General features: G+C 43.2%; 1 protein-coding gene across 1 annotated transcript; it reads left to right on the top strand.

The window, feature by feature from the left end:
- Positions 1-32: 32 nt before the first annotated feature.
- LOC145405789 (juvenile hormone esterase-like) lies at positions 33-16,250 on the top strand. Its single transcript, XM_080277023.1, has 9 exons — positions 33-165; positions 2,740-2,925; positions 5,788-5,981; positions 9,443-9,593; positions 10,191-10,369; positions 12,199-12,352; positions 14,064-14,211; positions 15,462-15,576; positions 16,146-16,250. Exons 1-9 carry the CDS (start codon positions 48-50, stop codon positions 16,248-16,250), a joined length of 1,350 nt encoding a protein of 449 aa, XP_080133149.1. The 5' UTR covers positions 33-47.
- The last annotated feature ends 273 nt before the right edge of the window (positions 16,251-16,523 follow it).

The following is a 16,523-nucleotide window of genomic DNA, read 5'->3' as shown; positions in this document are numbered from 1 at the left end:
TCCCCCAGCTAGAGAAGAGGGCGTTGAAGGGCGGGAAGCTGCCAGTGATGGTTTGGTTCCACGGAGTCGGGTTTTTCTCAGGCGGAGCGCATCAGTACCTCCCACACGCCTTTATGGAACACGACGTGGTACTGGTGGTCGTCCAGTACCGCCTCGGTATACTCGGTACGTCAGGTTATACTCGTATGGGTATACTTAGTACAGGAGGGTATATTTGTGTCCGTATACTCAGTACGTCTGAGTATAATCGTCTGGGTATAAATGCGTCGGGGATATACTCGTCTCAGTAGAATCGGTATGCGAGATTATACTCCACTGGGTATACTCATGGGGGTCTCTGCTACGCCTCCAGAGTTCATTGTTCATTGTTATAGACACACTACACCCAAACTGTGTTTTGAGATAGCCTATATCAAAGGAAGAGGATATTTGCAGGCTCAGACGTACAGAAATGACAATAGTTTGATGGATGTGTAGTGCGTCCTTGAATTCGAGGCCTGGAGGTGCTAGGATTGTGACCGAAGAGTTGAGAGGAAGGCTGGGACTAGAATGTCTTGGTGTTGTGAGGATGGGACTGGAATGTATTGGTGCTGTGATGAAGAGAGAGAGAAGGAGTTGGTTTGGGCACGTTGAGAGGATGGAGGATGACAGTTGGGTGCGGATGGCGAGAAGTGTGAGCGTCGGCAGTAGAGTTGCGAGAATCTTACTTAAAAAGACTTGAGACGAGATCATAGTGTCTGACCTCAGGGATAAAGGACTGAATAGGGAGACTGCCAGAGATCGAGCAGCGTGGAGAGCAGCCTTTAGGTGACAAGGTCGACGTAGGCAAGCATGTTGAAGCCCTTATTCACCATACGATACGATAAGGTTAACAGGGGCGCTGTAATATTATTATTATTAAGAGTTCCACATCCTGTAGAGTTCTCATTGACATTGTAGATTTTTTTTTTTGGGGGGGGAGCGGGGGAGGAGAAAGGTCTAGGAGGCTGGCATTCCAAGACCGTTCGAGATAGAGACTTTAAATTTCCGGGCGTAATGTATCTTGGCTGCAGGCTTCATTTGGCACACACACACACACACACAAAAATCCTAACACAAGCGCCACACTAGCTCCCTCTATGTTATTTTTTTCAGTTTTTACTCCTGCGCTGCAAAAACTATTGAATCGATTACTTTGCAAATGTTCCAGTATGTAGTCGTCAGCAAACACTAATGCACCTGGGTATTGATATTGAGATCCAACAAATTCGTTTTGAGATATTGATGAAAATCAAAATGGCCGCCTCATGCCTGAAAGAGCTAAATTGGAAAGTATTTAGCCGATTTTGACCAAACTCGGTGGAAATATAGTGGGTCTTGAGTGAACATGATTTGCATAGTATGAATGACCTTGATATCAAGGTCTAAGGTCATAATCCGTAAAAAATTTTGAGTAATAGCAAGTCCCTTAATATTAGGCCTACATTCATAAAAGTATTTTCATGTGGAATGTTGAGTTCTTTTAAGTATTGCTTCAACAATTTCAGAATTCTTGTTGTTATTACTGTATTATTATTATTATTATTATTATTATTATTATTATTTAGCAGTAGTAGTAGTAATAGTATACTGCTACTACTACTACTGTTACTGCTACTGCTACCACTATTACTACTACTACTGCTACTACTGCTGCTGCCATTATTATTATTGTTATTATTATTATTATTATTATTTTAGATGTCGTTCACCAAGAATGGATGTAAAGAGAAGGTTGTATGAGGGAGTAGTGGTACTGACTGCGTTATGTGGAGCTGAAACATGGAATATAGGAGTAGCAGAGAGGAAGAGATTAAATGTAATGAAGTTGAGGTGTCAGGGGAGTTTGTGTAGAGTGACGCGTGTGGATCAAGTGAGGAATGATTAAGTGTGAAGGAGAACTGTAGTTATGCGAGAGATGGCTGATCGAGTTGAGCAGAGAGTGCTGCGGTGGTTTGGGCATATGGGGAGAATGGATGAAGACCGATTGATGAAAAAGATAACTGGACCTGATGTGAGAGGTGTAATGCTGAGAGGAAGACCACGAATGGGATGGATGGATGGATGGATGGACAGTGTGAAGAGAGTGTTAGATGTGAGAGGGATGTCTGTAGAGCAAGGAAGAGTGGCTGCGCTTGATAGGGATGAATGGAGAGAAATTGTGAATGCATAAATGGTGATGCGGCCCCGAGTGGATGTTCTCCCGCGTCTGGTATGATCAGCTAATTGGGTTAGGTGCGGGGAAGGGGATGGGTCCATTATGATGTGGTAGGGGTAAATCAGCTCTGCTGTTGGACTCGGCTCCGATCGTCTCTGGATTTCACTGCGCAGCTGACCCTCGTGCCATGTGGTGCAGTGAGAAGCGGTCCCTTCTCCCTTTAGACTCTTTGAGGCTAAGGTACGAGTAAATGTGGATGGGTAATTTAATGAGTGTGTCGTCCTGTCTCGGCCACCACCTTTTTTTTCTTCTTTTCTTTAATTTTTTTTTTTCTTTTTTTTAGGGGAAGCAGCCTAGGTGTATAGGTAGATAGATTATTGTTATTATTATTATTATTATTATTATTAGTAGTAGTAGTAGTAGTATTACTACTACTACTACTACTACTACTAATGCTGCTGCTGCTGCTGCGGCTGTCACTACTATCTTACTATTACTACTACAGCTACTACTAACGTTACTCCCCCCATGACATGTCCTTAACCAAGTTTGTACCTCTCAAGGGTTCCTCTCAACCGAGGATTCGGTGATGCCAGGGAACCTGGGTCTGAGGGACCAGCATTTGGCGCTCCAGTGGGTGCAGAACAATATCTATTACTTCGGAGGGGACAAAGACCGCGTCACCATCTTCGGAGAGGGCACTGGCGCCACATCCGTTCATCTCCACATGTTCTCACCTTATTCTCAAGGTTGGAGAGGATTTTGTCTCTTATCTGTCTATATCTGTCTTTGTCTACTGAAGTACTTTGTATGTACCGCAAATTCCGTATCTATATCTACCTCAAACTCTGTCTGTATCTGTCTCTACCCAACTGTCTTCCAGCACATGCTGTCTCACTACTCTGAAGATTGGTGAAGCATATTATTTGTATGTATCTATGTCTGAATATATAACCATCTCTGTATATGTCTATATCTGTCTATATCTATACCTACCTGAACTTGTTATCATGCCACTTTGAAGGTTGGTGGGCCAGTTTGCCTCATTTACAGAGCATCCTAACCATTTCACTGGAAAAACTATCTATCTGTCTATCTATCTAGTGCCAGACGCCTTAATCCCGTTTGGGGTGGCCACAAACAAACCGCCTCCACGTCACCCTGTCCCCCGCCATTTCACTGCCCTGCTCCCGACTCACACCCTCCTCTCTCATATACCCCCTAGGGTAGGGGGGTTTTCCAAGAATACTCCCCCAGTATCCCTGCTTGTCGTAAAAGGCGACTAAAAGGGTTGGCGGAGGGTTAGTGCCCCTCCCCGGAAAACAACTAACTAAAAAGACAAACAAAAAGCCTCACTGGAAAAACAAGCTCTCAGTAACAATAAACTTATCGCAGGTCAGCATTTTTTTCATATATTGTCACGTTAATAAAAATAATTTATTTGACTGAAATGTTTGGTACCAGTATGAGTGGCGTAGGTGAATATACAAGGAATTTTAAATACGATTGAGCTTAGGAGAGTTAATAAATAGCTTTTGAACGAAGGCAAATGTGTATACAAGCTATTTGAGACACAGCTTAAGCTTTGGAGACTTTATAAATAACTTAAGAATGAAGGCAAAGGTGTATACAAGCGATTTGATACACAGCTTAAGCTTTGGAGAGTTAGACACAGGGTGGTCCATATATAACGCGTCTCTTCCATTCCACTGGATGTTCTTCGTATGCTCCGTGTACGACTGCCATCGTTGTCAGTGTACACCCTTGCTGCATTATTTATTCATTTCCTACTCCCAGGGCCATTCACGCCCACACCAACAGACTGAGCAGTCCAGCTGAGCGTTATTTATTTATTTATTTTATTGATTTACAGTAACTCCTCGTATTTCTGCGCATTTTACTTTGACGCCTCGTTTTTCACGCAAGAAAAGTTTCCGAGTTGTCTCACAATTCACTGATTTCTCTGCATTTCGCTGCTGCCAGCCAGCAGCCAACGGCCAGTCTCCTACCACACCCACACCCCCGCCACCACCTGCCGATTCTCGACCTGCCAAGACAGTAAGTCAGTTTTGGAAGGATTTCAACATCGAAAATGCAGTGGATATCATAGTCGAATGCTGGGACAAAGTTACCCCAGCCACAATAGCACACGGGTGGAAGAAACTTCCCTCACCTGACTGTGGAAGGTGAGCGGCAGAGGGAAGACGACACTCTGGCGGACAACACTTGACACACTACGACCTAGACTCAGGTGTGGTAGACATAACAGAGGAAGAGATGAACTCTAGTGAAGAGGGGAACAAAAGGCCAGAGCACACTGCAGAGGGCAAGATGAGCACGCAGAAATTGTCCCAGACCCTGTCCACCATAACCAACATGGCAACCACCTTCGATGCATACACCAGGACTATGCCTGAGACTACCAACATCCTATCGACCTTGACTGATCTCAAGTCTCATGTGACGGCCGTCTACAACAGAAACATACAGGAGCAGAGACAAGCCCGGATCACACGATATTTTCAGGAGAGAGAGAGAATGTGGCTGCTGTTCTGCAAGACTTGGACGTGCCATCAGGGGTGGATGAAGAAGAAGTGGACTGAGAGGAAGTGGAGGTGCTGGAGCCTGAGTTCGACTTCGAGGGCTTCGGCCTAGGTGTTGGGTCTTCCCCAGAGAGGCCCATGTCACCTAGTAACTAGCCCATCTACCCTCAACACACCTTCACTCGCCACTCAAGCCAGTGTTCACTTTATTTCTGGTAAGGATTTTTGGTGTTGCAGCTCTTTATAACAGATTTAATGTTAGCACTATAGTCGCGGCACACGGCTCTGAGGTTGTCATTATCGTACCCTGGCAACCTGTCATTCATATTGTGTGTCCGATTTCGTATCATATTATACACAAATCATATTATTATGCATGAATATATTATACACGAATATTGTTTTACACGAACATATTATACACGAATCACATGCGTCTCATATTGTACACGAAATTAGACGCTCTTTTGAATGGTAGGTTGCCAGGGCACGATAACAACAACCTCAGAGTCGCGCGCCGTGACTATAGTAAAAACTCATTTCATTTTGGGTAGGGCCTGTTTGGTGTTATAGTACTTTCTGATAGGGTAGGTACATGTCCCACCAGAACGCTCCTCTATTTTTCCCATTGATCCTTAACTTCACACTTCGACATTTCACATGCGCGCGGTTTTGGCGGAACATCCAAGCTGTGAAAAACGAGGAGTTACTGTATTATTTTTGTCCGACTTTAGGCATAGGCTTCAGAGCCTGTTCCTATGGCCCAGTAGTCTCCTCCTTCTACATATTATACACCTCCACATGTCACTACTTCGGCACCGACACCCACCATCCATAATGAATACATGCTGTTTCATACAGGACTGGTATATTGGTATTAGCAGGAGTGTTTTTGCTACATGTTGGAGGGTCGTCTGGTAAATCAGTAAATTTAGTCTGCTTTACTGAAATTCAGATCCTTTATCAGTTCCATACCCCAGCAAGGATTCGAACCTGGGTCCAGTGGGACTGCAGGCCTCTTCTCTACCACTCGGCCACCTTGTATATGTTCCTTTTCTCTTCCTACAGGTCTGTTCTCGCGGGTAATCCTTCAGTCCGGCACGGCTCTACTGCGTCAGCTGTCAACATTCAAGCATAGACAGCAGGCACTGGAGGTGGCCAGTGCTGTCGGTTGTTCCCCAGACCTCCATAGCCAGGACCTGCAAGCCTGTTTGCAGAAGGCCGACGCTCGCAACCTGACGGCGCAAATTCAGCACACTTTTGTATGTGTTCCTCTTTGTACAGGGTGACCAGGAAATAGCGCTCCACTTGAAACTCATCTAGCGGTATCTTGTGTGTTGCAGAGGTGGTTGAGTGTGCTGGTTTGGGCATCAGCATGGCTGTGGGAATAGGACATGAGCAGGTGATACAGGATTGATATTGATTACGCTGACTGAGCCGTTCCCACAACACACGAGGAATCGCCTGCCAGAGTGAAGAGGAATATTATATATGGACCACCCTGTATAACGTTCCTCTTCCACTCCTTCGGTCGATTACTTATTTGTGGCGGGGACGGCTCAGCCTGCGTTGTCAGTGTGTACCCTCTTATTCCCAATGTCACATTCACACCCACACCAGCCGACTGAGCCGTCTTTGCAGCACAAAATACCTACAGATGAATTTCTAGTGAAATGGTATTTACGTACCACTTGAGTATACAAATCCTGTGTGACATATTTTGCTGGATAGGGACACCGTCATGTGAAGGCACCGATATGAACGAGTGGTGGTGTTGTCCATTTACACAAATGCTCCCCATTTTCCTTCCCATCCCCCAACAGGAGGATGGTTGATTGTGGAAGACAGGTAACTTTGGCCTGTAGTTCACCTGGTTCACGTTCAGATGAGCCAAGGGTTGGAACTACTGCTGCAGTCATTTTTCTTTTTCTGCACCTGAAAAGGATCCTTAACCCTGTCTAGCTCAGTTGATGGGAAAGTGCAGCCACGCTGGAGGGGTGATTTGACCAGTAACCAAGAAAATGCATTCCTACTTTGTCACTAGGGTTCAATAGATTTCATTCAAGCACGACTTAGCATTCAAATTGTAAGAGGTGTTTGGTTACGTCCGATGAAAACAAGTTAACTACAATATACTATTATGGAACATGCTTAAAGGAAGAAGAATGGCGAGTATGCTCAGTATGCTCTTTTTACTCTAGCTTGGTCAAAAACTTATATCTCTCTATCTAGAATACGAAGTTGTGGCAAGAGATTAATGCAAGAATATGATGCTAGTACTGACGAAATGTTATGGAAATAATGTAGAGCCACATTACTGCCATATTCTGCCATTCATCTACTTCAGATAAGCTGCAGAGGGGCAAAAATCTGGGCAGGTTTGAGTAAAAGGACCATAGTTTAGGAGAGGTACATGTATGAATGTGATGGGAAGAACAACCAGAGGTAGAATCGAAGGTGACTTGGGTTGAAGTCCTGCTTGGAGATCTCAAGGTTAAGGAGCTGAGTGGTGAAATAGTTCAAGATATCGATACATAGAGACTCAGAGCTGCCATCAGACGCAGATATTTACACATACTCTCATAGTCAGAGGTCCCTAAACGTTGATGTATCATCAGGTAAAAAAAAAAAAAAGTACATAAACTCTCATCGTAAGTAATCTCTAAACCTGCAGTTCTCAACCTTTTTCAGATCGCACCATCCTTAGCCTTGGTTCACATATTCACCCCCCATCCCTTAGCCTTGGTCAGCATATCCCCCCCTCGCTTCTTGACTCAGCAAACGTATTAAAGAATTGTTATTATTTTTGCCACAGGCTCAAGTGGAGGTTAACCCAGTTGCATATACGAATAGGGTCCATTAGCCCTTCTCCTGCAGTTAAATATCCCCCTTTTCGAGGGATAGGGGAAAATAGCAAGACGACGACACACACACACACACACACACACACACACACACACACACACACACACACACACACACACACACACACACACACACACACACACACACACACACACACACACACACACACACACACACACACACACACACACACACACACACACACACACACACACACACACACGCTTGTTCAAGTCATTCATTATTTTTTCTCCGAATCTTTACGTTCCCCCTCTTGGATATTGCTCACGCCCCTCAGGTTGAGAACCACTACTCTAAACGTTATGTATCACGCGAGAAAAAAAACAGTCCATATGCTGTCATAGTACGTGGTCTCCAAACGTCTATGAATCAAGCGAAATCAGCGTACATCTGCCCTGATTGTGGTCTCCGTTTATGTATCAATCGAAAAAACGTACGTATGTTATTGTAGTCAGTAATTTCCAAACGTGATGTATAATAATTTGGGGGAGGAGGACACTTGTTTCTATACCTGTGCAATACTGGCTCTTCTTTGTTCTGCAAAAGTGGTTCATGTTGACGCATTCGGTGATCCCACGAAACGATGTCGACTCATACTGCACATTTCCTGTTTGAACCTTCAGAAATGGTTAATGTTTCTCTTTCTGTTCTGCTGAAACGGCTCATGTTCCCTTCCTAAGTAGAAGAGAGATTTCATATTGCATAGTTGTTTCTATTCTGCCTCTCCAATAAAAATTTCCATGCTTGTTCTTTTTAACAAGCATGGTGGTTTTTCTTTTTCCTGATAGTTTAACCGCATGGTATAATGGATGGGGAAGAGCCTTCATTTGTTCTCTCCTTTTCTCTTACACGTTGGTTAGATCTTAGTAGAATTAGCTTTTCTTTCCAACAGATAACTCCAGCATAAACCAACAAGTCTCCTGTTATCTGTTCTCCATATGTACTCCTAAGATGTTCTTTTATTTGTTCCGCAGAAGTCGTTGATTTTCACCACTTGTACAATACTTTATTCACTTGAACTAGGTGTAAAATTGCTGTCTCTGCCCCTTGAATGCTGAGCTATAGCAGGAGATTAAATCTAGATCGTAATGCTCGTCAGTAGTGCTATGGAAAAGATGTTAAATTAAGGTACCCCTTATTCTGGCCTTGAGCAATTGGAAAAAGCTGCAAAAGGATGAAAATCTCCTCCTAGTCAAAGTGGATGCATTATACAGGTTTCTCATTGGAACCAACACGAATATGTCCCTGTATTTGTTTCGTAAGAGTGGTACACGTTCGCTGGTACCACACGAATTCTGAACCACTACGAATGTCTCTTAATTTGTTCCGCAGAAGTGGTTAATGTTCCCTGTCTTTCCAAACCATCATGAATATAATATTATGTCCCTTAGTTTGTTCCGTAGAGGTGGCTTACGTTCACCAGTTGTACTACACGCTTCTTATACGAACTGTCATGTCTCAGTTGTTATGTAGAAGTGGCTCATGTGTCTCTCCTGTTTCGTCCATGTCCATCGTGAATAAATATTCCTTCATTTGTTCTGCAGTTATTCATCTTCATCACTCGTACTTAGCGTTTTCTGACTAAACCATTTTGTTTCATTCCCTGTTTGTTCCGCAGAGTGGTTCATGCTCCCCTCCTATTTGACTTATCATGAATGTCTCTATCAGTGTTTCATAGGAACTAGTTCCTGTTATGCTGTTTGACTCATCCCTTTATTTGTTCCGAAGAAGTGGTTCAAGTTTCATTCCTATGTGAATCATCCTGATGTCACTGTAAATGTTCTGTTTCAGCTCATGTTCTTCTGCTAGATGAATCATCCCTTTATTTGTTCCGCAGAAGTGGTTCATGTTCCCCATGACGGTGGCCCCGCGGGTTGACGGGGACTTCCTTCCCGACGAACCAGCTGAGATGGTCCGCGACGGTAGATACCACAAAGTGGACCTCATGTCGGGGGTCACAACTCATGAGGGGTCGCTGGTTGTACTGGGTGAGAATTATTGCCCTCCCTCTTCTCTGCCGATGTCTGTATTTGTCTGTCTGTATTAAAATTCGTTCGTCTGTATATATGAATGTATCCGTCTGCTTTCTTTCTCATTGTCTGACTGACTGTCTTACATTCTGTCTGTCTATCTATCAGTCTTTCTCTTTTTTTTTTTCATCTTTCTCTTTCCCTGTCTGTCTGTTTATCTGTCTTTATGTCTGTCCATTGCCTTTTTTCAACCCTCAACCAATCAGTGTTGTCTATGTTTCTCCATTTATTGCCATTCTTCAGCTCTCAAAACCAATGTCTGTTGCCCATCCTGAGCACATAAAATCTATCTGTTGCCCTTCATTAGATCTCGCAGTGTTTATCTGTTGCCGTCACTCAGCTCTCAAAATCTACAGTCCTCTCTTATTTCTGTCTATTGTCCTCCTTCAACTCTCAGAAGTAATGTTTTCACTGTAGTAGCTAGGTAGATTCACCAACTCATTTTGATTGTTTGTTAGAGTCATCCAGGGGATTTTTTTTTTTTTTTCTGGTATACTAATGGATGATGATGATAGAAATGATGATGATGATGATGATGATGATGAGCCTTCACAGCCATGGAAGCCCTGCCCCACCTAAGGACCGAACTGGAGACCAACTTCGACGTGGTGGGACCGGTAAGTCTGGAGATTTGGGAGGAGGAGGGCGACCCCATCAGTTTGTCCAAGTTACTGTACCGCTACTACCTCGGAGGCCTGAGTTTCGACCACACGCGCACCAACCAGCTTATCGAGGTAAATTTAAGAACAATATATTTAAGTCTTATATCGTAAAATGGGATGCAAACCCCTATTTTTTTTTTTTTTTTAGTCATTTTTGGAACGCTTATGGTTATTAGGTGTGGTCCGCCTGCATCCCATATTACGAGTTGTAGTCGGCAACAATATAGTAAGGCTAGGCACGTTTCACATGACTAACTTGCTTCAGAATTTATCGTCAAAAATAGGGATCTGGCATGCCAGGTAGCGAATTAATGGTTTAGGACAAGACTTTCAGGCACTCCAGCCTTGAATGTCGTGACTAAGTATCCTGTGCTGGACCTTAACGCTTCATGATGGGGCAAAAAGAAGATTGCATGATGGACAGATGGTTACTCGTGTAGCAACAGTTTTCAAGTAGATTCTTACTGCAGCTGCTTACCCGTTCCCGCCCCTGAGGGGCTCAGGGACGGGTATTGTTTTCACTCGGTTTGTCTGTTTGTTTGTTTGTCTGTCTGTCTGTCTGTCTGTCTGTCTCTGTTAACAACTTTACGCGAAAAACTACTAGTGTGAGCTTGATCAAAATGACAGGAATGATGGGTCATGACCTTTTGATCACCTGATTAAATTTTGAACCAAATTGGGCCAAGGCCTAGGCTGTAGGCCCCAAAAAAATGTAAAAAAAAAAAAAAAAAAACGGGAAATATTGTTTTTTCTACATGACTCCTTTCAAATTCGTCATATCGACATGAAACCAAAACCTAAATGTGCATCTTTCAAATCAGCATCCTATAACATGCTTCATTATATCAGGGGGGCGGTCACTCCCACGTTAGCGGTAGGGGGGTCAGTGTCAGGTGGGTCGGGACTAAAATTTCGGGAGGGCATAAAATCGCCAATTTTCACCCGATTTACTCCAGATTTGATATGAGACATCTTTGACTAGATATCCTGTTGTGTTTATACGTCAGTACTAAAATGACTGCTGGGGACGGGTTTGCTGTGCCATAGCGCCGCTTCTTGTTATGTAATGGTCATGCATACGTGTTAAGGTTCAAGTTCCAGAGATGGCAGGAGTTTTATTATTATTATTATTATTATTATTATTATATAAAACACTATCAGGGACGATGGTCGATTCTCTTCTTATAAATGTTCTGGACTTAACCCTCAACATTGCTAGAGGCAGACCGAAAAATACTTGACGAGATCATACAGTGTTGCCTCAGGGATAACGGACTGAATAGAGATGTCGCTTGAGATCGAGCAGCTTAGAAAACCCGCCATCAGGCGACAAAGGCCGATGCATGCAAGAATGGTGGAGCCTTTATAAACGAAACGAAACGGATAAACTACGGTAGCGCTTTGTGCCCTTCCACTCCGATGGAGGTAATATTGGATTAGGATTTTTTTACCAGTTAGGCTAGTCAGGGATCATTCAGATAGGCGGGACGTTAGACATAATGCTTGGAGGATTCTAAAATCTTCCGCTATGCTGCTCCTTGTGGAAAGCTTCGTAAAATCTGTCTTTGTACTTCTTGTGTATTCCTTCTTTTGTACTTTTTCCCGTTGTACTCCACTCTGTACCCTTCCGTCTTACTCCATGTATACTGCTCCGTATATCTTTTCTTGTACTCCTTCCCGTGTAATCATTTTCCTATACTTTTTCTTCCTTTGAACCCTTTTGTACTATCTCCCAGCTCGTCAGTGACTAATATTTCAATATATATTTGTACTCAGCTTTGTACTCGTGTTTCCTACTCGTTAGGTATTGCGTCATAAATTCTTTGATTGTACTCCTTCATGTGTATTCCTCCCCTTGTATTTTTTCCCTTCAAACTCCTCTTTTTATTCTCTCCCCTCAGCTTTTCAGTGACGTTCATTTTAACATGGGACACGATCTCGTGACTTTCTTCCACGCAAAACACGCCAGAGACGAAAGAACCTTCCGCTATGAATTCGCGCATCGAGGTTCCTTCTCCTTCGCTGATTTCTACAACACCGAAGTGGAAAATAAATGTAAGTATGAGAGAGACTGACTCGAAGTGTGTGTGGGTGATATTGAGGAGACCAAGGGTGAGGTGTAGGGACAAGATGGAGAGGTATACTCGTATGAATGAGTGTGGTGTGAATTGTGTGGAGGGAAGCCTGACGGTGGAAAACAGGGTGACATGGCAGTGGTTTTGTCTGTCACAACCCCTTCTGGCTACAGATGGATAGATTGCTGGAGATATAGTTAGTTTAGATAGGTAGATAGTTAGATGAATAGACAGACTAGACAGAGACAGATAGATAGGATAGTGACCTGCAGGAGAGCGGCAACTTATCCCGCAGCCCAACGCCTTCGCGATTCAGATGAACCTGGGACTACACCAGCATTATCATGATCGTGTCCGATACCTTGCTACTTCCTGTGAATCCCCGAACAGGAAATGATCGTGACAAATACCTCCAGGCTACTGTACCTTCACATACCTGCACCATTCTCCCAATCACTCCTCTTCCTTTTCCTTCTCTGTCACTAGTATACTGCTCAGCTCTCTTCATCCATACCTCTCTTACTTTCTCAAACACTCCTCCTCTTTCATTCACCATTACACTACTTCCCTCTATTTTTCCGTATCTGATAAAGTCTGCCTCTGCCAACACTACACTCCATCTCACTTTCACAAATTTTCTATGGCACCCTGTCTTTTCTTTTTCCATATATCCATACCATCCCAGTGTATTCCGTTTTATCCACTCGGTAATTCAACAGCAACAACGTTATACTCACAATCCCATCCATTCATATGCAGATGACTCAACACTTCACAGTTCGTTCACCCTCAGACACCCATTTACAAAGTCTAATATCTCTAACTTTCAACTCAGTACATCCATCTCCATAAATCAAGACTTATCTACTATCATTGAATGGGGACAAAACAACCTTGTCTCATTTAATGCTAATAAAACCGATTATATGCAATATACTAATAGACGGATAGTGCCAGATTTGTATATCACCTTCAGTGGTACTAATATTCCCCTCTCCAAAAGTATTGATATTCTCGGTGTTTCACTTTACAATGCCCTCAGCTGGACCTCTCATGTCAGATCAGTTGCTAAAACCGCCTCAAAGAAACTTGGATTATTGGACAGAATCCGTAACTTCTTCACTGACGAGCAGTTAGCTGTAATTTATAAGAGTCATGTGCGCTCTCAGTTTGAATATTGCTCACCTTTGCTGAATGGATGTGGAGAGGTTGCACTAAAACAACTAGATAAAATTCAGAACTAAGCTGTTGGAATTATTAATAACCCTGCTATTAAAAATAAACTACTTCCCCTACAAGTAAGAGGGAATGCTGCCTCACTTGCATTATTTTACAGATATTTTTTTTTGGCAAATGCTCAGACAAAGTTGCATCCATTGTGCCACCTCTCCATGCCTTCCCTCGTGCTACACGGGCATCTGGTAGCGTTCATGACTGGAATGTCACACAGCCATATTGCAGAATTTCTGCCCATCAGAATTCTTTTATTTCCCGAACTGCATCTCTCTGGAACTCGCTTACCCAGAGTTGTTTCCCCCAAAACTTCAACCTACAGGTGTTCAAGTCCAGCTGTTACAAATATTTTATGAATGGAGGACGCCAGTAATATGGTTTATGGATTATTTTTTTTTATTCAATTGTTTTTCCTTCCTCTGTTCTGTTATTAAAAAAAATCCCATGCTCACCATCAGGGGTATCTCACTGTGATGATCTCCTGTACCTGTTCCCCGGTGTGCCCTTCCAAGACGCGTCCCAGATGCCCACCAATCTTTCCACCCCTGAGGACCAGCGGATGAGGGACATTATGACGTCACTGTGGACCAACTTCGCTGCCACGGGGTAAGAATATAAAGGAGTACAAAGGACAGCAAACATCAGCAGACCTGTTGGTCCTTTGTGCTGCTATTTGGTATAGGGAAGGCTATAACTAACAAAACCTCTGTTCAGTTACAGACAAGAATGGAAAAGCTGGAAGGAGGGAGGGGTGTATGGGGGGGTGGAGCGAAGGAACCTATACTCTTATCACTTCTTGAACTAAAATTGTCATTCCTCCATCCTGAATACTGAGCTGTAACGATAGATTCATAATAATGGTGCTAGTCACGAAGAAGTGCTACGGAATGCGCGGCATAAGGTAGGACCGTCATGCCATCACTGTGGTCCAACTTTTCTGCCAAATCATGATAATGGTGAGGTGGTGGAGGAGGACCTATACTCTCATCACTTTAATTCTCTCTAAAACTGTCATCTAGGGGAGGGGAAACATTATACTAATGGTCTTTTCACTTCAGCTTGCCCTAAAATTGCCATGGGCGGGGGGGAAGAGGGACCTACTGTATACTTTTATCAGTTCCACTTGACATAAAATTGCCATCTCTTTATCTTGATGGTGAACTGTGCCAGTTGATTCATACTAGAAAACAGTGCTATTCGCAAAAGAGTGCTTTGGAAGGAGCTGCATATGGGGGGCAGGCATGACGATAACGATGATAACGATGACAGTAAGAATAACAGATCATTCCAGATGTGGCATCCAGAGGCAAATACTGTTTTAAGCCTAGATTTTTCTTTGCCTAATAACCAATGATCTTGATGGTACTGTGATGGAGAAGATTACAGCGTTTAGTAGGTGGCACTGTTTTGACGAAATACTACTTAAAAGCTGATAGTCATGTTATGTTGATGTTTTGAACGCTAGTAAACTCATTATAACAGTGGTTTCCAAACTTTTCCATTCTAATGCCTCCCGGCCAAAATACGGTAATACTGTATGTGGCATCATCTGCATTTTCATTTGAATAAACTAAGCATTTTTTGCTCGAAGGAACATATTTGATTTAAAGTTTCAACAGTTCTGTTAATGAAACGAATGTGTTCCATACACGCCAAAAAGTGTTAAGAAAGTGAAAGAGCACTTATTGTTAGTGCTAAAATTGCATCTTTTCTTACAGTTGCGTTACCAGTGGTTAAGAAACAGCAAGAGTACAGAAGGTTATTATTATAATAGTAGTTGTAGTAGTATTAGAAGTAGTACTAGTAGTAGCATTGCTACTACTACTGCTACTACTACTACTACTATTATTATTCAGACACCCGACACCAGACGGGTCCCTGGGTTTCACGTGGGAGGCGGCCACCCCGGACAGCCTCCACTATCTCACCCTCACTTCCAACCCCACCATGCACCAGGATAATAGGAAGAAGGTACGATATCAAGAAACTGTAAGATTGAATAAGCCCAAGAAAATTCCGAAACTGACAGTGGATCGAGCTGGCTGGTCGAAAGAATATTGTACGGAGGGGGGGGTGACAAGGGTTTGGCTTCCCCCCTCCCCTCCTTTTTTTTTCGTGAAGTGATGGGCGTGGGATTGAGTGTAGCTAATAGGTGGAATGAATAAGATTGCATGCTTAAGCCTTCGGGGAGGTGTCAGGATTCCGGGGGCTTGAATGATGAGTGAGTGTGTGTGCTATTCATTTGGGTACACTTTTGGTTAGTTTTTCCCATCAGGCTTTTTCTTGCTGTCTGGACGCTACCTCACCCCATTCTCAGGTAAGAAAATGATGATGATGATGATGATCCTTTGAAATAGCAGAGTGAATGATGGTAATGATAATGATGATGACGATGGTCTTGTTGGCGGTGGTAATGACGGTAATAATGATGATGAAATTGATGATGATAACGATGAAGAAAATGACGATGGTAATGATGGGAATGACGACGGTGGTAATTATACATACAGAGACACTTCTTTTTCTGTCATTTCTTGCAGGTTCGAGAATACCACACTTCTCTTCCCCTCTACCGCTACCGCATCCTCTTCCCCGACCACTTCAAGGGAGGCATGGCCATGCATCACGACCAAGAGGAACTGTAGAGTGGAGAATAGCTCTTACATATTCCTTCGTTAGCTTCACATACTACCTCTAATTTTCGTGTTAGATGCATTTTTCCCAGACTTAGAACGAGTCCATTTTCAAGATCACCGACAGCTTCCCGTCATGCCCAAGAGGAGATGTAGAGTGATAAAAAACACTTAAATCGTCGTGTCAACTCCACAAATTTCTCCTTCAATATTCGTGTATCTGCAAATTCTCCAGTCTTAGAAACCAGTCTGTTTTCTAGATCAAAGAAATATGCAAGGGTGACC

The sequence above is a fragment of the Coenobita brevimanus genome, chromosome 68 (genome assembly GCF_032717465.1).
Source record: "Coenobita brevimanus isolate Jiangsu-jjx chromosome 68, ASM3271746v2, whole genome shotgun sequence".
Taxonomy (NCBI): Eukaryota; Metazoa; Arthropoda; class Malacostraca; order Decapoda; family Coenobitidae; genus Coenobita; species Coenobita brevimanus.
The sequence above is the reverse complement of the archived record's forward strand: the minus strand, read 5'-3'. Positions and strand labels throughout refer to the sequence as shown.

Excerpts from the sequence above, each read along its gene's own strand:
- LOC145405789 (XM_080277023.1), top strand. The coding sequence starts at position 48 with ATGGTTTGGTTCCACGGAGTCGGGTTTTTCTCAGGCGGAGCGCATCAG. Across the intron at positions 9,594-10,190 it reads GGGGTCGCTGGTTGTACTGG|CCATGGAAGCCCTGCCCCAC; the intron begins GTGAGAATTATT and ends GAGCCTTCACAG. Across the intron at positions 12,353-14,063 it reads CACCGAAGTGGAAAATAAAT|GGGTATCTCACTGTGATGAT; the intron begins GTAAGTATGAGA and ends GCTCACCATCAG.